Source organism: Apostichopus japonicus, chromosome 2 (genome assembly GCF_037975245.1).
Source record: "Apostichopus japonicus isolate 1M-3 chromosome 2, ASM3797524v1, whole genome shotgun sequence".
In the NCBI taxonomy this organism is placed as follows: domain Eukaryota; kingdom Metazoa; phylum Echinodermata; class Holothuroidea; order Aspidochirotida; family Stichopodidae; genus Apostichopus; species Apostichopus japonicus.
In genome coordinates, this window is record NC_092562.1 from 4,840,188 (window position 1) to 4,864,784 (window position 24,597).

The 24,597-nt window shown below is 37.2% G+C and overlaps 2 protein-coding genes across 4 annotated transcripts; one reads left to right on the forward strand and one right to left on the reverse strand.

The window, feature by feature from the left end:
- Positions 1-29: 29 nt before the first annotated feature.
- On the reverse strand, positions 30-21,037 carry LOC139975393 (uncharacterized). 3 transcript variants are annotated; one of them, XM_071983367.1, is made up of 13 exons: positions 16,229-16,358; positions 14,984-15,047; positions 13,987-14,106; positions 13,184-13,305; positions 9,894-10,038; positions 8,175-8,383; positions 7,261-7,400; positions 6,059-6,212; positions 5,568-5,653; positions 4,681-4,795; positions 4,003-4,101; positions 3,219-3,355; positions 30-2,089 (listed from the first exon to the last, which is right to left on the reverse strand). In XM_071983367.1, the coding sequence occupies exons 4-13, from the start codon at positions 13,245-13,247 to the stop codon at positions 1,553-1,555; spliced, it is 1,686 nt and encodes a 561-aa protein (XP_071839468.1). In that variant the 5' UTR covers positions 13,248-13,305; positions 13,987-14,106; positions 14,984-15,047; positions 16,229-16,358; the 3' UTR covers positions 30-1,552. The 3 variants fall into 3 exon arrangements, with proteins under 3 accessions (XP_071839468.1, XP_071839449.1, XP_071839459.1); XM_071983348.1 differs by lacking the exons at positions 14,984-15,047; positions 16,229-16,358 and adding an exon at positions 20,902-21,037; XM_071983358.1 differs by lacking the exon at positions 14,984-15,047 and having other exon boundaries at positions 16,229-16,370.
- Positions 16,555-24,126, forward strand: LOC139975408 (protein sidekick-2-like). The gene is made up of 7 exons (XM_071983392.1): positions 16,555-16,775; positions 18,844-18,998; positions 19,416-19,563; positions 19,892-19,980; positions 20,931-21,069; positions 21,871-21,975; positions 22,647-24,126. Exons 1-7 carry the CDS (start codon positions 16,715-16,717, stop codon positions 22,874-22,876), a joined length of 927 nt encoding a protein of 308 aa, XP_071839493.1. The 5' UTR covers positions 16,555-16,714; the 3' UTR covers positions 22,877-24,126.
- The last annotated feature ends 471 nt before the right edge of the window (positions 24,127-24,597 follow it).

Genomic DNA, 24,597 nt, shown 5'->3' on the forward strand with positions numbered 1-24,597 from the left:
CCAACGCCCCCCCCCCCTGGATACGCACCTGCATATACACACATATAAATATTAACTTTGACCGTTTGTGAGATCAACTCATAGACACTATTTATGAATGCACGCAATTAACGAAGCAGTCAGTACTGTACAAAGTGTAACCTTTAAATCTATAAAAGGCCTATCCAATAAATAACAATATATCCTGTCATACAACATTGGGACAATTTCCTGGGTTACACTGTTATATTTACATTTTCCCCACACTTTCGAGTGGCAAACTATACATGCATAAACAATTGCTATTAGTTCCATAAGCAAATTAACCCATGTTGGGCATCCGAAATATCTATACTACTGAGTTAAAATATATAACAAATATTCCATAACCTTTTGAGCAATAATTATTGTAAATTTTGGAGGAAACACTCACGTGACCATATTAGATCCTCCCACTGAAATAAACACAGTGGTTTTAGCGTCCTCACAATACAAGTCTTGATGTGCTGTTCTCAGTAACACATTTTCTACTGTACACAATCCAAATTTGTTTTCTCGATTAAAAACTCAGCGTATGTATTGTCAACAGCAAATTGAAAGGAGTAATATTATGACGGGAACTATCGTCCTCAACAACCGTAATCGGTAGTCATCAAACAAGCATGGACTGGGGGCTGGGCTGGGGGGGGGGGGCTTATCGGGACATCGATTAGAAGAAATCACTTCATAAGTTAACATAAACTAAATAGTCTGGTGTCCACGTGAATTTTGTGATCTGTTAAAAGCTGGACTGCATCACCAAGCTTGCATATGGAACCAACCAATAATCGGCTACAGGACACTAGAGTGTGCCCTCCAGGTAAACTATTGTCTCCTGGTGCCCTCCATGTGAACGACTGTCCCCTTCAGGGTGACGGGAGAAACACGCGTCATAGGTAGGGGCATCAGGAGGTGATATCAGACGGCTGGTGCCTGTTGAAACACGGCATGGTTAAGGGCATCAGGAGGTGATACCAGACGGCTAATGCCTGCTGAGACACGGCATAGCCAAGGGCATCAGGAGGTGATATCAGAGGGCTAGTGCCTGTTGAAACACGGCATAGTTAAGGGCATCATGAGGTGATATCAGACAGCTGGTGCCTGCTGAGACACGGCATAGTTAAGGGCATCAGGAGGTGATATCAGAAGGCTAGTGCCTGTTGAAACACGGCATAGTTAAGGGCATCATGAGGTGATATCAGACAGCTGGTGCCTGCTGAGACACGGCATAGCTAAGGGCATCAGGAGGTGATATCAGACAGCTGGTGCCTGCTGAGACACGGCATAGTTAAGGGCATCAGGAGGTGATATCAGACGGCTAATGCCTGTTGAAACACGGCATAGTCAAGGGCATCAGGAGGTGATATCAGAAGGCTAGTGCCTGCTGAGACACGGCATAGTTAAGGGCATCAGGAGGTGATATCAGACAGCTAGTGCCTGCTGAGACACGGCATAGTTAAGGGCATCAGGAGGTGATATCAGACAGCTGGTGCCTGCTGAGACACGGCATAGTTAAGGGCATCAGGAGGTGATATCAGAAGGCTAGTGCCTGTTGAACATATCCATCAGTGGACGTTGTACTCACTAAAGTGTAATCCAATTTTTCATTGCATTGATCAGTTATAGCTACTTTACCATCTGTGTTTGCCGTAACTAGCTCTTCTGAATAACTTTCATTCAGCTGATACTCATGATTTCTGTCGTAATCGGCTTCTGAAGGGCCTTCATTGGTTGTTGAACTGTCATCTGCGCTAATTAGCGCCTCTGGTTTAATCACGGTAGTTATTAATCTGGACTGTTGATCTGGTCTATCGGTATGCTCATAAGAATCTTCCAATCCAAATTCGATGGTTGTATTGACGTCATGCCAGATATTCTCACTATCAAGTAGGTGGACATCTCTTGCTATAGGCATGTCGTGGAAACTTCGGAATACGTTCTTTAAAGACACTGGAACTTTAGGTCTGATAGTCTCAGAGGTCATCTCAGTTGAGATCAAATCTGATCTAAACTTTAAAGAATCGAATACCTCTTTCTCCGTCTTCCTTGACTTATTGTTCATCGTCACGGTCTGTGAATATGAATTTAATTTTATAACATTACCTTAGTGAGATACAAGAGTAACATGGGACGTTAATTGGCTATTGATTGTCTGACACTTCCAAATATTTACTCAAGTGCAGAATTTTTGTATCTGTCATTTTGCAACGCTTTGGAATTATATTGATACTTGACTTTTTGTTTATTGTTCCTGGACTATTGCGAATTCAGTCCCCATAAATAAAAGGTCATTTTTTGGTACAATAATTTGTGTGTGTGTGTGTGTGTGTTGTTGACCGTTCGTTATAAGATATAAGTTTATAGGTCAGGTGAAATAATATTTCTATAACCATTTTTATTTCTTGAGAAATGACATCTGAGATTTCTGGCTTGATCTCCAGTGGATCAATTCAGCATGTTGCTACAGAAGCCATACATTACCAATACTATATAAAAGAAAATCCTATATTATTGGACTATGACATATACTCCATACTAAACGTCAGTATGAATTCATCCCTTTAAATGGGTTTCTAATGGCTGATGATAATTGCTTAGCAAAATTTTTTAGCAAAACTATTTTCTTTATTCTTCAGACGAACACTACATGCATCCTCATAACATCTCGTATCATCGCGAACATATATGAATCACTTTTGTTCAAATTTTGTAAAATGCAACTGGCGACAGCAGAATAGATGTTGTCATCTCTGGGCACGTCAACTGAAAATGTCTTTGTTCATAGTTATGACTTTTTTCAATCATTACTCCACACAGGAAAAGTAATATTTCTGACTCAGACCCCTAACACATGTGATCCAACTGTCTGTACTGTAGTATTAGTTGAAGGTTTAACCAGTCAAACGAAGGCACACATAAAATTAACTATATCTCGAATTAGGGGAACGAGAGATTGAGACGGGCTTTGACAACTATAAGCAGTATGGAATAATTTTCTCGTCAATATAAGCTTTAAAATTGTTTACCACCCAAAGAACCATTTATGCCTTTCAGAGTAAGTTCCATGCATGGTTTCATCAATTTGTTATAACCCCTGTCAGTATTTTGATATTTATTATATCAATTACCAGACGGTAGCTGACCAAATGAATGTAAACAACTTGACCTTGTTTAATACAGCATTTTAGTTACATTATTACCTTCACATGGAGTTTGATCACCGGGAGTTGGCTGGTCTTCATTTGCTTCCGTAAGACAGATATACCCAACATTAACATTAGGATTACTGCAAGGCATGTAACCCCTATCCCAGAGTAGTACATTCCTTTATTCGTATCTGTAACGTATGGTTATAATGAAAAAGAATCTGTCGATACAGCTGGTAAGGAATAAGGGTCCTTTAGATCATCGGCATAACCCCCGATTATGTCAAATTATTGTCACCTAAAATTAGGATGCATTTTATTGTACTTTCTTGTCCCACAAAATGACCACCCTCCTCCTCCCCCTCCTGACACTGTTAAATTTAATTGTTTGAGATAAAAATTCACCCAATGTCTGGGAATAATATGTAGCGGCTTATAAACCTCACAAAAGATCGAAGAACACAATCGAAGCCTGTAAGAAATTAAGGATGCTTACATTGGGGGCCGGGGTCAGGGGAGGGGGGGGGGTAATATTGATGAATTGTTAAATAAAGCCAGGCAATAGGAGAGTAAGAGCCAACAGCTCAACTCAAATCGGATGGTTTATGCGGCTAGCAATATGATATCAATACTTTGCGGCAGCTCAACAAATACTGTGATTTTTAGATTAACATGGAAAGAGGAGACGAAAGGAGAGTGAGGTGCGCTGTGGGTGGGGGTGTGGGTGGGGGCCGGGGGAGGGGGTATTTCATCGATGCTATCACTAGATATAAACACTTTTTAGTGAATTAATGCCCTAATACATTTCGCAATGAATAAACCGAGATATTCCACTAACCACAGATCAGGGGCTTCAGTTGATATTCTGCAGGGATTGAATATCCGATGACATTTTTAGCGCAAACACTAATTGTGTAACCATGGGTAGGATGAAGGTCTGAAGACAAGAAGGAAGAGAGAACAAATAAATACAAACAAACTAGCAAATTAACGGTTCACAGTTACAAACAAGAATATAATTGCATTCATATATATCCAGATTAGTTGTTTTTGGTATCGCTCAGAAATGATGTTAAAACTGTTTTTGTTTCCGTGAAATGGACGAATGGACGGAAAGACGAACAGACTGAATGACTGACCAATAGAGGACTGAAATAAATAAATAAATAGATAAATAAAATTTAAAAAAAACATACAAAAAGGAATAAATGGCATGCTAATTTTACCAGATTTTCATTTACCGAGTTCAACTGGTTTTTCCCAATACAAGCGCGGTATCTCTTTTCAAAAGTTAATGCAAAGCCCAAATGTGACGTAAGAAACTGAATCAGGGGTAAGAAGGGGGGGGGAGGGACATTTCCATTTTTATTTAATATCTGTTTTATAAATTCCTTATTAGAGAGACATTTATGCCTAGCTCTGATGTGATAGATTATAACCGTCATATACTGTCAATGAAGTTGTGATCAATTGAACATCTATATAAAACTGTTTACGAATAGGCCTATATACTCACCAAGCAAGCATGTTGTAACTGGAGTAATAATTGGTTCATTAATTGCGCCATTGTCACTGTACCATTTCACAGTATAGTTTTCTATGGGCCCTCCGCTAAATTGGTCTGGAATCGCCTGTTTAAAATAATAAAATAAAAATCGTATCGAATTAATAACCTGTATAAGGGATAAAATCAGGTACACATTAAATTAGGTACACATACATTATTCGCTACATTCATGAAAACTACAACAACAATAATAAAATGATAGGAAATGTTATTTCGAATAGATGTAATCTAGAACAGAAAAAGAAAAAACACAATACGAAAGATTTTGTTACACCAGTTTGAATTGCAGATTGGAAGGGCGAGGTCAGTGGCCAGTATATAGAGGGTCATTGGGGTATATATATATATATATATATATATATATATATATATATATATATATATATATATATATATTTATATATTTATATATTTATATATTTATATATTTATATATATATATATATATATTTATATATTTATATATTTATATATTTATATATATATATATATATATATATTTATATATATATTTATATATTTATATTTTTATATATTTATATATTTATATATGTATATATATATATGTATTTATATTTATATATATATATATATATATATATATATATATTTATATATATGCATATATATGTATATATATATATATATATATATATATATATATATATATATATATATATATATATATATATATATATATATATATATATATATATATATATATATATATATATATAAGGAGATTACAGTTGTACCCACTCGCTTTCTGTTTTTCTAGGTCACAATCATCTTGACATCAACATTCTGAGACATGTGATTATTTAAGTGATACTTACATCCCATGTCAAATTGACTGATCGCTTCATTTTCTTGCAATCCACGGTATATTTTACGATCAGGTTTCTTGGTCCCTCGGCAGGTGCTTAGTGAAAGGAACGGAAATATTAGCTCATGATGAGATGACATAATCGACAAGCCTGTGGGTATTTGTTCCGTTATATGTTACTATTGCGGGGGGTGGGGGTGGGGGTGGGGTGGGGGAGAGTTATAGAAAAACCATATAAACGGAGCAATCACCTTTGCTTTAGTTTGAAAATAGTTTAAAGTTACTCCTGATGCGCTCATAAGCAGATGTGTTGTAAAATAGATAGTCCAGGCACTGTATTTGACGGGCCATTTATGTTTATTTGATCATTTCTCAAAAACTAAGAAGGAAAATAAATGTCTTACCTTAGCCGTTATGTCACAGTCATGCCTAAATCACTACGATGGGAGGAATCGATACACACACGAACGACCCCCTCCCACCCCACACAGAGACACTTACCAGCCATTTTAGTCGTAACGTAGACTCGCGACCAGTTTGACAGCTTATCAGGACGATTATGTAAATAGTACGCAGCCACTTTGATGGTCGTATTTGCATTCGCGTAATGCAGATTGTTAGTGATGATGGCAGTATTCACATTCTCATAAGCTACCTGCAGAGAAAAACATGCAACAATCACAACGATCACTATAGTAAGTGTTTTTGAACGGTGCTGAAAACTTGATAAAGGAATCCTCAGAAATAATAATAATAAAAAAATAATTCTCAGCGCGAAACAAAACCAGCGAGATTCGAGGCGGGGTGTAATTGGTAGAACCAATATAAGGGTGATGTGAGGGGTACCACATGTACCTTTCTGACGAATGCAGAAGCTGTTCATAATTAGAGGTCTTCCAGCAAGTTTTTGGTATGAAAAGATGGATCACAACAGAGTATACACAAAAGGAATTGACTAAGCAGTAAGCGAGGGTTCGAAGGTGTGTGTGTAAGGTGGGGGTAGGCGGGGGGGGGGGTGTACCTAAGCTTTTGTCAACCTCACACAAAAGTTCACACAAGTAGTTCTCAGCATAGTTGTATATTTGTCTCTGAGGAGTCTTCAACAAAGCCGTCTCCCTCTGAGAAGAATCTATCGAGTGAACTCTATAAGACATAGAATGCATATTAATCACCTAAAATAAACATAACGGTCTGCCGGCTATATAGGTAGGGGCGGGGGGGGGGGGTGGTTCACTTTAATTATAGCTCTTACATACAATACACACTACAAATCACTACGCCAACCTCTCTTGCAACTTCCACGCTTATATTTTAAGATCAAGATTCTATCGTGCTAATAAAATTTCCTTTATATCCTGTGATGTTGTGACCCTTCTGTAGGTTATCCTCATGCATATAGGAGGGCGGTGGCAGGGAGCAGGGGGGATTAACTTCACCAAATAACATTAAGATAAATGCCTCATTTTGCAGGACATGATAGGGAGATGGCGATGTGCTTGTTGAACTTGATATTTGATTTTTTGATAATGATGATGATGATGATGATGATGATGATGATGATGATGATGATGATGATGATGATGATGATGATGATGATGATGATGATGATGATGATGATGATGATGATGATGATGATGATGATGATGATGATGATGATGAAGATGATGATGATGATGATACATAAAAATAATAATAATAATTACAGTATAAACGGTTGGGCTATACTCTTGTTGATACTGCACGACGTATCCTTTCCTTTCTGTATCAGGAGGTGTCCAATGTAATTTGATCTCGGAGCTTCCTAATGCGACAGCTTTCAGACCGATGACGGGTTTCGGAATACCTGCGGTGAGGAATGCACATGAGAACACTATTGATCATACAAGGATAAATCTTAAGTGTGATTGGCTGATTAATCGGATCATGCATGTGCTTATTTCAAAATATTGTTTAAAGGAACTAGACGACTCACAAAGCTTTGAACTTAGACGAAAATTGATCGATTCACTGCAAAATGTTTATAGGATTAAAAAGTGATAAAATATAATGCGTTGTTTTGTTGTGCGGTGGGATGAAATACAAGCACAGAAGACGTTTATGTGGGAGGTGGGAGGAGGGTCGTTTTTTGCTGGGATTACCCAGAAGTTTCTCCTCCCCGGTGGCGCCAGTATTTGGTATAGCGATACACAAGGCTAGTGTATAGTTATGTTAAACTGCTGTTATATATTAAGAACATTTATATGTTTGTTTTTTCAAGAGTAGTCTGCTGGCAAAAGGAAAACTAGATTATTAGCAATGAATAAACAAAGAGAGTAACGAGGCTTATAAACTTGTTATGGAAAGGCAGTGAGAGGTAACCCCCCTTCCCTTCCCCTCCTCCTCCTTAAAAAAAAGTAATTAAAAGAATAAAAATGATGACGAAGACCTCGATGACGCTGACGTTGACGACGATGATGATGATAACGATGATGATGACGATGACCTGATATAAGATTATAATGTTATTAATTACATCTCTCATTAAATGACTTCACTGTGATGAAGAATTGAAGATGGTCAAACTGGGGCTGATTACATTCATACGTCAACCGTTTATCAATGCCTACTTCGTACTTACGCAGCTCTGATTGGTTAACTTTTCTGACTTTCGATACCCTGCCGTCCGAACAGTTGATTCTAGTTTCAACGATTGGACCACACCTCACAAAGGCGTCACTCGTGTTCGGGAATCGACATCCACGCTTCGAATCTCCACTTTGAAATGGTTCTGGGCACCGCGTCCAAACCTCTAAATCTCGGCATTTTCTCTCGGTTCGTTGCGAATGGCTATATATGGGAAGGAAGTTTTGAGATAGCAAAAAATGCTTTTAAAAAAAAAACAACTGTTTGGAGACAAATCTTGGTATATAGGCCTATGTGAATAATTTGTGATTCTGTGCTTAATTAACTACATTGATAGGAGAAACAACAATATGGTACCATTTGCTCTATACCCTGTAAGCGCTACGTTGTCTATTACTGGAAAATCTCGTTTTTAATGACCAATAGGCTATGTCAGATTTAATTTATTATTTATTTTTATGGAAACCATTCGCTGTCAAGTTTTGGATTAATTCGAAACAGATAGTTAAACAAGTTTATTATCACAGCTTGGCTTAATTGTAAGGATACATCGGACAGAGGGAAAACACTTTCTTCGAATATCTCCATCTCAAAGAGGACCATTTCCTATGGATATATTTTGGATCTAGCATGGGATGTGGCTAATTGGCTGAAGTCAATTCATTAATCATGTTTATTGTTCTTTAGTCATCTGAACTAATTTGCTCAGTCGAGTATGGCAAGCCATATGGGACAAACACTGCATAATATATCCACGTATTAATTGGAATTTATACGCGTATTAATTCGAATATATACGCGTATATATTATGAGCCAATCATATGGATTAAATATATCCGCGTATTAATTCGAATATATACACGTATTAATTCGAATATATACACGTATTAATTCGAATATATATACGTATTAATTCGAAAATATACACGTATTAAATAAAATACATATGGAGAATAAATCCAATATATGAACGGATTAATTAGAATATACACGAAAAAACAATTCCGCTCTTGCTGTGTACATATACCAACGATAAATGTTTTGGTGGGTTCGCGAGATCGCTTTAAAAAGCGAAACTTGACACATGTATACAATTAATACGCGTATATATTCGAATTAATACGCGGATATATTATGCGGTGTTTGTCCCACATGGCTTGCCATAGTCGAGGAGGCAGACAACCGAATGATAGATTCTTGAGATACAATATACTTCGATCGAAGAGGAAGCTTGGGGGTCGATACGAAGGTCAAAATAATATATCTAGCTTTAACTCAACTTTGATCAGGATCCGAATTGTATATTTGACTTAGTAGAGACACATAGTGATGTGTACATTATTTCAGGGGAGGGGGAGGGGGAGGAAGGAGTTCGAAATCCCCCGCTGCTGAGTTAGGTAGGGGTGTGACATTTTGTAGACGGGCCAGAGGCGAATAAAGGATTTAATCAACAATGAGCGTGTGGTCCTTGGGTGGGGTTCCTTTGTAGAGGGGGATGGGGAGCGTGCAGGGGTAGCGCTAGAACACTATTAATTTGGCAGGTTAGGTAGGTGGGGAAAGTGCGTGGTTTTGGAGACAGGGAAGAGGGGGCTGAAGTTCATACATGCATAACGTAAACTCATGGCTTTGAACCGATCGTATGTCATTCAATTATTTTCCGATGACAGTTTTAAATGTATTCCTGAATATATAGCGCTGTATATTTATACTTACTTCTCCGGCAACCTGAAATACAATTCGCAACTCGTATTCGGTGGAATCGGTTTAGGTAAACTCCAGGGGCAAATAACTTCTAACCTATTAACGGCTGTGCAAGGTTTGACACCCCATTGTTGTGAATCGACATCTATTAAATGAACTGAGATCGAAAAGAAAACCCTTCATGAGGTAAATGGCGTAGCAAGATTTCACACAAGGAGGGGGAATTAACGAAGGGCCCCTAGGGAAATGCGGGGAGGGGTTCCCTAAACAGATAAATCGATCCCATTATGAAAATGAAATAGAAGAAATAGAGTTCTTGTCAACTGTCTGCTTATTTTGGAGACAATTTTACCACACAAAAGTTAAAGTAGTATGTTTACTGGGTTGCGTGTGCTTGGTTTGATATATGGTAACAATGTTTCATTTCAACCTTAAAGTGTTCCGTATATACAGGATATATGGAGAGCCGAGTTATGATCTTACATATAATAACACGGTGCATGCCAAATCGTTGGGACCTGCAGTTTTCATATATCTGATGTAGGTACATATATATATATATATATATATATATATATATATATATATATATATACAGAGTTGTCACCAGACCATTTTTAGAGCCGGGTAATTTGTGACAGTGATCCGCGGGGTTAATTACAGTTAAGCTGCTTTTTGCTCTGAATCGCGCTAATCTTTACCAAGTTACTTACGGTATTGGCGGTACTGTAAGCTAATTTGTGCCGGGCGGTAAGGCTGAAATTGACCTTCAGTACCGGGCGGAAATTTTGAGAGCTGGGTAGCACCGCCCGGTGCCGCCCGGCGTGGTGACAACCCTGTATATATATATATATATATATATATATATCCTATCATGGTATGCAAAGAAGGTTATAGACAATTAATCTACATCACTGAAACAACAAGAGACACAGTTGCTAAGGTTTGACGACTGCTTTGGATTCGTTGCCAGCCAGGGCATTTTGATGTTAGTTATTTCAAGGAATATTGTGAATATTTACCAGATTTATAATAAACAGGAAAGATGTTCTAACGTTTCGAGCCAGTGTACAACGAATGCACTGTTTAGAGGAGTGTAGGCTATAACTTTAAGTATAACATTCAATCGTGGAAGGAGGGATGAATATTGTAGGAAGATAAAAACTGGCACTGAAGGAGTTGAACTCAATGTTACAATTAAATGGTTTAAAGAAAATCACTTGGTTGGGAAACTGAAAGTAGGGCTTTCTTCTTCCTTAGGAGGAGAATCTCAACAATCTAACAACCCAAAGCCAGCATCCACAACCGTCATATTCACTCCGCCTGGAAGTGTCTCCCAAGGGCGTAGGAACCGGGGGGCTGGGGGGGCGCCAGCCCCACCAGTGAAAAATATGGGGGGGGGCGGAAGTATCATTCCGCCCCCCCCCCGCTTCGCAAGTCAGAAAACCCCTTTTTCATTCCTCAATAAATGATATCAACATTCGTCATTTTACTCAGAACATTTTGGCAGAAAAAAATCTCATTTAGAGCACCAAATTGCATCTAAGGCCAGGTAAAAATTCAAAATTATTTACAAAATGGAGTGGGTGTTGAAGTGTGCTATATTGCACCAAATTGCATCTGAGGCCACCTGGAAATGCAAAAAAGTTAGACCCCTCCCCCAGGCCGGCCATCAGTCTTCAGCCCCCCCCACTCAAAAGTACCTTCCTACGCCACTGATGTCTCCTCAATTACGCCCGTCTAGTCTCCGAATCCTCTCATCGCTCCGACACATCAACCGTACAATCCGTGGAGCCAGCCACCACGCATCGCCTCCCCAAAACATGTTACTTTCCTCCAACCACGTTCAGCACTGCCTTCCGAACCGGCCCTCATATTCGTATTTCATACTCAAAATCTAATAACCGCTCTCAATCACTGGAGTCTTATATTTTTTATCCGGCCACTTTAAAACTTATACACTTCTTAATTAAGAAGAAATAAACGACTTATAGGCCAATTTTTTGAAACCGTATATCACATGTGCTACATATGCTGGTTGTTAAAACTGATAGAATATTGCAAGTTTATATATTTTAGTTTTTACTATCCATACAGTGTAAAAAAAACATTCTACCATACTGCAAATATCACAGAAACCCAGGTTTAGTTTACATAACAACATTAAATTTGCTGGCAGAGTATCTCTGAGTTCGATCGTTTATATGGTGTATGGGAACAGTAGGCTGTATATAGAACAGTATATAGATACATATACGTAAGACATTGGATAGTTATAATGCGGGTTCTACCTATTGATTAATATATATTGATAGCATCATATATCTGTATGGTTGAACAGGTAAGCAAATAAAGAAAGCAGTGAAGTAACTTGACAAAGACATACTCAGATACTATAGACTACATGCACTTGAGAAATTATGGGCAGGTGCATTATTTAGGTAATTATGTACAAGGAATGAACACATCATATGCTCAAACATTGAGAATAAACAAATAACGATCAGTATAGGCGTGTGGAAAGCCTGGTCGGGAGAAGGAATAATTATAGAAATCATTCATTAATTCATTTTACAGGTTCATAGACCTATGAAAATACGTTGTTATCTATCATCGCATATTTCGACAGGCCCCGTAATGGATCCAGTGACCAGGGTAGTAGCCCTAACTGACCCCACCCACCTTCCACCTGTTCTAGCCAGACCAGCCCTACGACAAGTGAACAGTATACAGCTGTAATTTTGACTGTCATTGCTGTGAGTATCCGTCTTTTGTCGAACACCCTTCGGTGATTCCGAATCGATTACTCACATGATATATAGGCCTACAGGCGCGGTCCAAGGAGGGAGGGTGGGGGGGGGGGCGGGATGATGAGTGTGACCCCCTATTCAACCTTACAAAGTAATCATAGCAGTTATCAGCACATTTGTATTTTTCCTCGGATGTTCCCAGACCGCCCTATACATTAATGATATTAATAATAATTTATTCTTATATAGCGCTTTACATCAAAGAATGATCTCAAAAGCACTTCACAAAATCGCATAAAATATTACAACTTAAAAATTATTACAGCATATTTTCATGTACATATTTTATAACATTCTGCTCTACTTCACACACAAAGTCATACCGAGCAGCTGATCTTTATGCTTTTATTTAAGTTTGTAATAAATTTACTCCTCTTTGCCAAATTTAATTTCGGATACACAGTTAAATGCATTTCCCGACTTTCTAAACTTTACAAATGTTTATGTATTTTTTTATATTATTAAATAATGTATGGTATGAAAGCGACTTACCTTGTGATGCTGGAATTACTTGAATATTCAACAGGAACAACAATGTACCAAAGTATAACCCCATGGTGGTATATCTGCTTTATCGATGAACCATCCTAAACTTGCGAGGGAATTGCATACGACTTTGAACAAAAAACAAACAAACCAGCCCATTCACAAAAGTGTACCAGATAACAAAAGTATTTACTATAAGACTAGCAATGTCACTAACTTAGATCGTTAAGCGTATATGACTACATCAGACAAATATAGATAGGTAGTAGAGACGAGCAAAGCTTAAAACAGCAGTTTACCGAAGGGACGCATTCTTCTAATGTAATGACCTCTAGCGAACTCAGTACAATTAACGTTCCTGTCAATTTCGACAAATATATATATATATATATATATATATATATATATATATATATATATATATATATATATATATATATTAAAGGACTTATTCCTCTTTTCTAACTTCAAAAAGTATTTTTAGTTTTTCCCCTTCCTCTACCCATCTTGCGCGAGATCTAATGATAGTACATTGAAGCTATAATTCTAATAAATTAGAAACTCGTTTTGAGCTTTCCCTAACAAAGTGTATCTGATCTAACCTGGCAATCTTACTTATAATCGCCTGATCTTCTCGCGGCGCTCGCTAGCCTTAACTTTTGAATATGTTATACTAAAAGATTAATTTTTAAAATCAAGAAATTCCCAGCGATATGTTTATATATTGCGATTTTCATTTATATATATATATATACTATTTATTTATATACTTATCAATAGTATGATAGAACGTAATTAATTATACTTACCAACAGCGCAATCTTATAACTGCAAGGAACAGCGGTATCAGTCTGAGGTTTCTCTCCGCATATCCTGAGTATAGTCTTTCAAAAATGGTTGTTTACTTCAGCTTATTACGTATGGTGGATCTTATGTTACATGCAAAGAAATTAGTTACGGAAGCGCATAAGTTTTGCTGATGAAAGATATTGCAACATTTTGCCAAATGTTATATTTCAATACATAAATAAATCGTTTTATAGTAATAATTCAAAACGAGAGGGGAAATAAAACAGGAACGGGCTGTGTTCGTGACACTGTGAACTGTATGTGTCTTTATACGTTTCCTGCAACTGCAGCTGCTTGATACTTGGCGGTGTTTAAGTTTAGTTCCTTTATTGATGTGGAGTGGCGGATCAATTTTGAGGCCTTATTTAACTTTTGATATCAGAAGTTGAATGATCGAAGTAGGTATGTGGGCAGCAACAACAAAGTGTTTCGAGGGACGCGGCATTTGTAACCGACGGTAACGGAGGATAGTTTGGTGGACATTTCAGCAAGTGATGTTTAAGCACCGTTTACGTGTTTTATCTGAATCGTACGCTTAGTATACTACTCAAAACATTTATTCTGCTTGCTTGAATAAAAACATAGGGCCTAATCTTGATTGTTGGAATTATAACGTCATTTCCCTGGCTTCTGTAAACGGGTATACAAGAGTTATATACTCAGTAAAGGACATCACTGTAGTAGCAGTAAAGGACATTAATGTAGTCATTAGTTGACATCTTCAAAAAATCCAGATTCATATATTTAGAAGTATATAGTGTTGGGTGGTATACATGAACCGACAGTATAACTCCAACGCAGTTCAATTTGAAAATTTTTCTTGTTAGTCTGTGTACGGTCTAGTTGGCAGTGTGTGGTCTAATGGAGGGAAAATTGGTGACCATGAGAGAATTTATTTGATATTAATGTACGGTAACGGTAATGAAATATCACAAAATTTAAAAAGAAAACGGCTACCTTTTGCGTCATATTCCAACAATATTGGATACCATTTTTAGGACGAAAACACTTTTAGACGTTGCTATGACAAAAGAGAAAACAACTATTACCAGCATATACTTCAATTCTGTTCAAATTAATTTTCCACCGATATTATGCCATTTACGAAACATGATAGTGACCTAATTGTACGTTTTGAATGACACAGCTTAGGAGTCAACCAATACATCGTTTACAGCTATAGTAACCGTGGTAACAAGAATTAAGATTCTGACACAACCTCAGGATACCAGCATAAAAACAAAGAAAAGAAAGGAATTGATATAGGGCCTATGCCATTATCTTCCAGTTAGATTTCAACATATATTAGACACAACATATTTACGAACGTTTGCATACTTGCTTCCTGTAAGCTCAATGTATCCGACAATGTAATTTTAACCCTCGTAAATCGAAATATGTGCATATGAAACTTACATGTGAAACTTACATGATACATATACACCGTATGCATATATTGAGACAAAGAGACGCCTTACCTCATCTCATAAAGTACAAAACCGTATAAGCACACTACAGAAGCAGGTATGGGCATGCCATATAGAATATGTTCGATATACATGGTATACCCTGCCGTTAGCGAGTTACACGTTGAACCCCATGCACGGCATGTCATATGTTATATGATCAGCGTATGTCATATACGTACACCGGTATCATTATGTTACATAATTATGCGGCTAAATGGGCAAGGCGTTCCGTGATACAGTTTAAATTGTGTAAGCAAAATCCATTATTATGAACAATTAAGAATCTAAAGTTACTCTTCGTGCATGGTAAACATGGAGATATTATACACAACTTTCAACATAAACAGAGTTATACTTTTCTTTTCTATCGGTCAGTAAGTGACATTTACTGTTTCAGTTACAAATTATGGTTGGATAGAAAAACATTGCTGCGATATATACGATTCCGTATAAACATTGTTTTTTATGAAAACTTCTAAGAGGGGGGGGGGAGGGAGGAGATGGGGGAACATGATTTCCTCAGCGGCCACACTTTGCCCAATCTGTGCTGATGACAACCATAATATAGAGCTCTCAATGGAAATGTTATTTTTGTGTAATGCTGATTAACGTATATATAAGTTAGCGTATAAAGTCGCCGCCTATCATGCCCGCAAAGAGTTATAGAGTATATAGATCACGGTACACGTATTGTAACTGTATGGGGGCTTTAGCGGCAATGACGTATACTTACCCACATGAATAAACATGACAAATAGATGCCAGCCTGCCTCAGTTGTATGAATGGCAATGAGTTCAACAAGCGTGACTGCATTTTATTGTTTCGGCTTGTATTTTTTAGGGGGACGGTAGGTAACCCGCACCGATGCACCTCTATAGAAACTGGTCAACCTGTTAGTGAAATATATATATAACTAGCCTATATATTTACCACACGCACGCACGTATACAATGAAAAATCCGACCGTGTTAGGACACAATAGTTCAGTACACGGAATACTTGTGATCTTGTTCTCTGAAACAACCAAATACTATACCAATATATATAGGATTATATATAAGATAACTTTAAAAAGTTAGAGTTGATTAGTGACAATAACTGTTTGTGTTTATCATGACTAGAAGACCGCATCGATTTATCGGACATTATTTGTACGTTGAGCTATGGAACCATCACTCACAGCATAAATGATGCGATTTTTAGTGTGCAACTTAGAAGATGGATAAGGCGTTTTTATCAGGGATGTTAGTCGTCCTCTGCTTAATACATATTACACAAGGTAAGTTTGATATAGAACCTAGAATGTAGTGATAGCGTAACTAGCTGGAGGTGAAAGCCAGTCAACAAGGTAGACTATTGTAATACACAATGTATGTAGTTTCATGTATCTTTGCGTATAGGCCAGGGCACCTTTGTTATTTTTTAAAGTAATACGCTTTTCACTTCTGTCTGTTTTACTTCGATACAAATTTACAATAATATAGCCTAGACACATGTATAAATGGTTGATTCGCGAATTCACTATAGGTTAATGAAGCAATGAACATTGGTATTCTCAAGTTTATGCCACAGCTTTTTGTAATGGTAAAGAAATCCTCATCTCATGAGTATAGAAAATAGTACACTTATTTTCTCCAAACTTTGTTCAAATCGAAATGGACTTCTGGCATTTAAATTAATAATACATATATGATACAGAGCTTGTGAAATGAAGTACCGTATAATTGAAAAGCAGCCGGTCTCAAGGTTAATTGCTTCATTTGCTGTGATTTAAAATGCTGCAGTTATTCAAGTTATTTATCGTATATGGACTGACTATACTCTAGCGGTCCTCAGTCAAAATGTTCACGCCCCACGACCCCAAAACATAGTTTCATGGGGGCCGTGGGCCACGACCCCAGACTCCATTGCTCAGATTGAATCGGTGTTTAGAATTAATGCATTATTATGATGGCGCTGCAACTCTTTTTCAGTTACTTCTGAAAAATACAACTATGTAAGCCGCAAAGAAACTATGTAAAGGTAAAAACTTCATTGCTTTATGGCATCTGTCTATCTCTGTACGACTATACCAATCAATTACCGAGGTATATAAAAAGGTTTTCGAATCTTATAACCAAATCTTATACCCTGGACAATACATAGTTCAATTCTGTAACGGTGATATGATAGCGTATAGCAAGAGCGGGGAGAAAAATATGAGAGGGCGCTGTTGGAAACGGACACAACGCTTTACAATTATTAGTTCTAAGCCTTTTATTTCATTTTTGTTTGTTTTATCACTACGTAATAAAAAGGATTTATTAATACACACGCCTTTCAAAGAGATCAAATTGCTATTGGAATTGCTTCACCGTCGCTTTCTGGATTTTCTCATATATATATATATATATATATATATATATATATATATATATATATATATATATATATATATATATATATATATAAGTTCGATGTGGTTTTACGATATGTCAATAGATATTGGCTACCGACCAACGCCATATAATTATATGTAACAGGGTAGTACTTGCATGCTAACACTTCACCGAAACTCTTGATTGCTTAGTTTGTAGATCACTTGACTTCGGTGCTCGCATATCACTGAATCAATACCTCGTCCCTAGCCACAAATGTTCTCATTCCTTTTGTTTTATGTTCAAATATATCAAATAATATGTGAGGATGTACACATTCAATGCTAATAGGGTGATGACAAATAGTGGTGAAACAAATTCTCTTTGTCAGCTTGTCTGGTAGGCCACTCCTTGTACACCACAGTATAACCAAATAAGTTACTTAAACCACAGTATAACCAAATAAGATATTTAAACCACAGTTTAACCAAATAACATATTTAAACCACTGTATAATCAAATAACATATTTAAACCACAGTATAACCAAATAAGATATTTAAACCACAGTATAACCAGATAACATATTTAAACCACAGTGTAACCAAATTACATATTTAAAAAAGTAAGATACTAAGTAAAAACGAACAGCAAATGCTAAGATAAGTAGTAAATATATGGATATAGTCTGTAACTTCTAAGATAGCAATATATACTGAATGACGAAAACAGTCCTACATATCTGAAATTAATGTACTGTGCCAATTAATCCCAATGAGAATTCGCACGTATTCTCAGACAATTTTTTCAGCGGATATTCGTTCCCTCGCAAACTTTAGTTACCATCAGTTTCGTAATCATTCTGCCAAGTTATAAACTTTTTTTTGACCGATTTTGACACCGTGTTGAGCATCACTGATTACGGCAGTCATATCACTTGACGGTGTAATATGCTTATAACGTTTCTTTTGTGAATCTTATATTACCATAGCAACCAGAATCACATCCCTCCATGTTATCGCCGATTCGTCTTCATCTGTAGTCGTTACATGGGAAAAAATCGATACCGACAAAGTGAACACCGCGATATACGCTAATATATCGTACAGACAGGAGTACGATGACGATCAAATGTGGACATCTGTGGTAAGCTTGGATCAACGATAATCGATAAGTACATATCTTTCGACATCGATTAATCGACTAACTCGCAATTTCAATCGTATTCCGCTAATGGCTGCCAAATATTAACAAAATGGTTTATTTCTTATATTATTCGACGCCGTACATATGAAGGAACTGTATGTGAATATGCCTTTGAACACTAAACTGGCATGCGCTATAGTTGCATCCTTACTCCAGTTCAGGAAACATATAGACCATATAAATCTCGGCAATGAACCTTTTTTCTTCTTCAAATTTGACGCCATCAGCAACCATTAACATTGAAACTTTACGGGTAGTGAGATAATGAGGGGGTGTGCGAAGTAAACGTTATCGGTGCAGACACATTTCCTAGTTATTATTTATTTAATGTTTATTTCATTTCATTATTTGCCATAGGATCGTGTAAATATCAACGAGGGATACAAAGTCATAAATGATTTGAAATACCCATATGGTTTGACATGTGTTCGTTTGACTGCCTATGACGTCACTGGAGGTCTTCTTGACTCACCAGGTCAGACTTGCAACAGAACGTTTGGAGAAGGTTTGAACATTTTGTAACTTTATATTTCTTATATGGAACAGCTTGATTCCTTATCATAAATCAGAATGTGTCTTGTCTGTCGGGGAAGGCGGAAAGAAGTGTGTGTATCGGAGGAGGAGGAGGGGGGTTGGGTAACCCGAAATGGGCGGGAATGGGTGGGGTGCATTCCCTTGCCAATATTTGGTCAATATAAGGCTAAATGTATGAAACAGATACAACAAAAGATGTACTTGCGATCATGTGATTCTGTTTAAAAGAGTTTCTAAGTCTAGAAGAAACGTAATGCAATGAGGTTGTTTCCCCAAATGTTTCGTTTTTCTTCCTTTAGCGCCATCAAGTTCACCACAAGGATTTACAGCTTACTGTAAAGTCCTCCCTAATGATCATACACTGCGAGAGGCAACTTTCCGTTGGCAGGTTTGTTTTGAAATAATAAAGTATTTTATAGTGATTGACAAAACGTGTATCAGAATGCTAATTACGAATGCTAATTAATGCAACACATGTTATTGATATTGGTAAATTTCGATTCTGTTCTCATATCCAGGAAGATACATAAAAGTTAAAAGTTAAAGTTGAAGGTTTACAGTCTTGTATGAGGCTAATGCCTCCTCACAAGACTTTACAACTTAACCCTTGGTCATTGGTAACTTGTCACACCCACACACCAAAGTGTGCACAATTCAAACAATCTCTCCTGGGGCACCACAGTGCATCACAACCACGTGTCCCCCGGGGGACTTCCTATAGGGTGCAGCCACAAACCGGCGCACGCAACTATATTTACAAGTTACCTCGCAGGTCCCCATTTATACACCTGGGTGAAGAGAGGCAATGGAGATAAAGCGCCTTGCCCAAGGACACAACGCAATGATCTGGCCAGGGCTCGAACCTGTAATCCTTAGATCACAAGTCCACTGCCTTAACCACTTGACCACAACGCCCTCCCATATACATATAGTTCAGAGCCATGTGTATTTTTAATAAGGAACAAAAAGTAGTTTTGCTTGAGAAAGAAAAACAGAATTCCAATTTCATTCTTCTTGGCTGGTCATTATTTTGTGAACGAAATGTTTCGAATCGAACACAATCTTTTAAGTACCCTCTATGTAATATTCATTTGGTAACAACATAATCTAATAGCTACTCTTTTCTTCGCTAAATTATGACCATATTTTAAATAAAACTTGTTGACTGGGCCTGTATTAATAATCACGCATACGAAATGGGCGTCCAGAAGTTTTATTCAAATGTAGGTCAAACGTTCTTCATTTTCAAGTTATAACACTCATGAATATGTATGAGACCATTAATCTCAGTCCACAATATATTACTCACATACATGTGGTGCCGTCGAATATTTTCAGCCTGTTCCTGTTGACTGTCAGAATGGTGTCATCACAGGTTATCAGCTTACCCTCAGGTCAAAGGTCACACACAATTGCAATGACGAATGTTATGCCAGTTTCATCTTGGATTCGAACACAACACGCTTTCATGTACCGGGTATGTAACTATATAAACAGAAAACAAATAGAACTGTGAGGAGAGAGGGGGGGGGGGATTGGTAACAAGGAGGGGTACGAAAGTGAGGTTGGTAGGACTCATCGAAATGCTTGCGCATTATTACTGGCGTTTCGGAGGCTACAGGCCCTGTGCATGGGGTCAAATAGGTTGAGGGGGGGGGTGGGGGGAGGGTATGAAGGATCAGCAGGAACATATGGGAAGAGCAGTGTGTTCTCATCTTCATCATGGAAACACAAGAGTGTAAAGAGGGGGACAGGAAAGTATGGTGACGTTATTAACCCCGGATGGCCCGACGTGGGTAACGAAGTCGACTTGTCTATGCCATTACCCGGAATATGTTGTTGTTTATTCATGTTGCAACGATCTACATAGGTATAAGCCGGCTGTTTTAAAGCTAATAGAAATGAAGTTACTATATGGTTTAATGTTTAGGTTGAATCTAGTTTAACAACCTATATCCTGTTAAAACTATCATAGAAATTGGATTGGTATAGATCTATGGGTAAACGGTAATATCTAGGCTTTTCTTTGCAATTTTGGAGACGTGGTGAACTGGATGCGAAATGAACCCAACATTAAGCCCCACCCCCATCATAAAATGTTCAGCGGACGAAAACGTAGTAATTTTAGTAACATATTAACCTAACAATATTTTAAAAATATGCAAGTATCAAGTTAAAATAGTTAATTAATCAAGTGAAAAATCGTTACCTTTACCTTAACAATTATAAAAATAATATAGGTGATGATTATTTCCGATATTGTTTTATTGGACAATAGGTGGATTGTCAACGAGGATTACTTACATAGCGAGTTTAGTAGCTAACAACAGTTACGGCGAATCCCCTCCTACACTCTACCAGTTACAACCTATCCATACGAAACGTAAGTATACAGACAAGCATTGAGAGAAAGCCAGATTATATTTTCCGTTATTTCACAGAAAATAAAAAATAAAACAGACGTCTGACGTCATGCATACGAAATGGAAATCTTGGAGGGGCTTCGCAACTCCTCCCCCCCCCCTCCCACCGATATTACTAAAAAAAGAGCAGCAAACAATATAAATCCATTTCACAACTAAGCACCCTGAATAATATTCAACAATTTCTCAAAGGGGATGAGGATATACCCCTATAACTCATATACCCCTCACCCATAAGATCCTCCCTAGGGGGTCGTCAAGAGACGAAAACTGCTGTACACCACTCCCCCATAAGATCCGCCCTTAAGGTATACGTTCAGGTTCATTTCTAAAAGTTATCAAGCGGCATACACATTTTCCTGGACTGATAGTAGTTTTTTTTAACGGTCTAGAACTTATCAAAATGCATTCAGTGTCGCAAGTCATCCTTTTTGAAAACTACTGGCAGATAAAAGATAAGTGAGATATACGATGAAGAACCGAACGGTTTGAACAAGCTACTCACCAACTCAGAGACGAAAAGAACAAAAAACTCTCTCTGTGAATGAAGAGAGCTTAAAAGTACCCTAGCTGCCACCCCCACTTTCGAGTCATCGCCCTCTGCATTTAATTCATTCTTCATTCATTTCAGCCTCGTCGGACAGAATGAACACACTGGTATTCCTAGCACTGGTCATTCTTGGGATACTGATGGGTGCCTGGTGGGCCAAACAGGACCAGACGTCGGGACAGAATAGGAGGAATAATACTGACCTATACAAGGACTCTAGTGCCTTCCGTGTTAACCGAACCAGACGTACTGGGGTAGTTAAGAACTCACATGTAAATAATAATAATAATAATAATATTGTAAGAGTGTAGTAGATATAGACACAGTCAAGTATTACGAGTTCTGACCCCACCAAAGAAAAAATGGACAAATCCTAACAACGTACCCAACTGTTGCTAAATCACCTCAGTACAATTTTCAACGCACTGCGGCGAACTCTCTGGAATTGTCGATTCTATCCAGAGGGGAAGTAAATCTTGGTTGTTAAAGAAATATCACAATTCAATTTACTGATATGCAATAACTGCCATGTGCTTCTTGAAAATAAAAACATCAACAAACAACAACAACAACAACAACAAGAAACTGAACTGATGGTGACGTACTTATATATGCTTGATTTTACTTCCATGTTGAACAATGTAAATAATAAAATCCCTAACATATTTACATTCATGAATAATCATGAACTATCGCAGTCAAATCTATAGCAAATAAATAGAGAAAAAAAATATAGAAGAAGTAAGAAATAAAATAACAACAAATCAAACAAACCAAAAAGGTTGTAAGTAGATTGAAGGAATACGTTTAAATAACACAAGTCTCTTCTATAATGACAAACTAATTAAATTTTAAGTTAGTTATTTGAATTGATGGTTCTTTTTTATTGTTTTATGGTCTGATCATTGTTGCCATTGGCTACTCTTGTTTTACTCTCATACTTTCGTTGTTGTTGTTTTCATTACGGTTAGTTTCCTGAGGCTTTTATATTTTCGTTGTTTTGAAATAATCGTATAAAAGACAATTATATTTTGTAATTAATCTTTGACCTGTACCCATCCATACCCTCCCCATATATACACGGTTCTGACTTTAATCAAAGTCCAATTAAAACGACTGTACCATTTATTAACAAAATATCTCCTTCCAAAATCATTTCATACAAAGTGTACATACAAAATTTTCACCCCCGCCCTAATCTTTTAGCTATTAAGTATTATTAGTTATACCTCTTATTATCGTACGTCCATTTCAACAGTGTTTTCAATAACCTATTTCGATGTCCTAACCACCGGATATTTAAATCTTGCTTATTTACATTTACAAAATTTTAATTAAAGTCTTTCCAATTTCTTTGAAGGTATTTCAATATTTTCAATATATGCAATATATTTCTATTCGTTAAGTGAGCTAAAATGAAGTTAACAACTTTTTTTCGTTATTTCTTATATTCCATTGTTGTTTTGTTCATAATGATTTGATATTTCTGACGTCGCTGGGAATGAGGGTCTCCCAAGACACATATGAAGTTAAACCAAGAAGAACGCTTGATAATGTGCTTCTGTTTCGTCTAATTTCTTACTTCGGCGGGGGGGGGGGGGCACCAATTCCAAACAGGGTTGTTGGATGTGTAGTTGGGGTAAAGGACGGAGGGTAGGGGTGGGTGCGGGGATGTTGCATGGTTGGAAGATTCTGAAATGTTTTTTAGGTAAAGATAACGTTACCCTCAGGATTCTCGGTATCCTGTAATTCCTACAAATTTGAAGACGATTGACATAAGTTAGTACCTTAAATTGAACTATACACGCAAAACCAAAAATAAGAGTAACAGGTCACAGGTATAGATATGCGCGTTAATATTTCATAAGTATATATAGCGGTTCTTTTCATCAAATGGGATGAAGACCAAAGCAAAATCATTGTTTATTGCAATATTATATTTTCCATTTTTTTTAAAAAGGTTCTACTTTTGTAACAAATGCATGATCGGATTTTGTAATGTTAATACTATTTGATATTATTTTGATACCGC

Bases quoted from the DNA above. Each gene is read 5' to 3' on its own strand.
- LOC139975393 (XM_071983348.1), bottom strand. From the start codon at position 13,247: ATGGGGTTATACTTTGGTACATTGTTGTTCCTGTTGAATATTCAAGTA. The intron at 10,039-13,183 runs GTAAGTCGCTTT...TTTCGATCTCAG, and splicing joins AGTAATTCCAGCATCACAAG to TTCATTTAATAGATGTCGAT. The intron at 4,102-4,680 runs GTGAGTATATAG...TCTTGTCTTCAG, and splicing joins AGTTACAACATGCTTGCTTG to ACCTTCATCCTACCCATGGT.
- LOC139975408 (XM_071983392.1), top strand. From the start codon at position 16,715: ATGGATAAGGCGTTTTTATCAGGGATGTTAGTCGTCCTCTGCTTAATA. The intron at 19,564-19,891 runs GTTTGAACATTT...TTCTTCCTTTAG, and splicing joins CAACAGAACGTTTGGAGAAG to CGCCATCAAGTTCACCACAA. The intron at 19,981-20,930 runs GTTTGTTTTGAA...GAATATTTTCAG, and splicing joins AGGCAACTTTCCGTTGGCAG to CCTGTTCCTGTTGACTGTCA.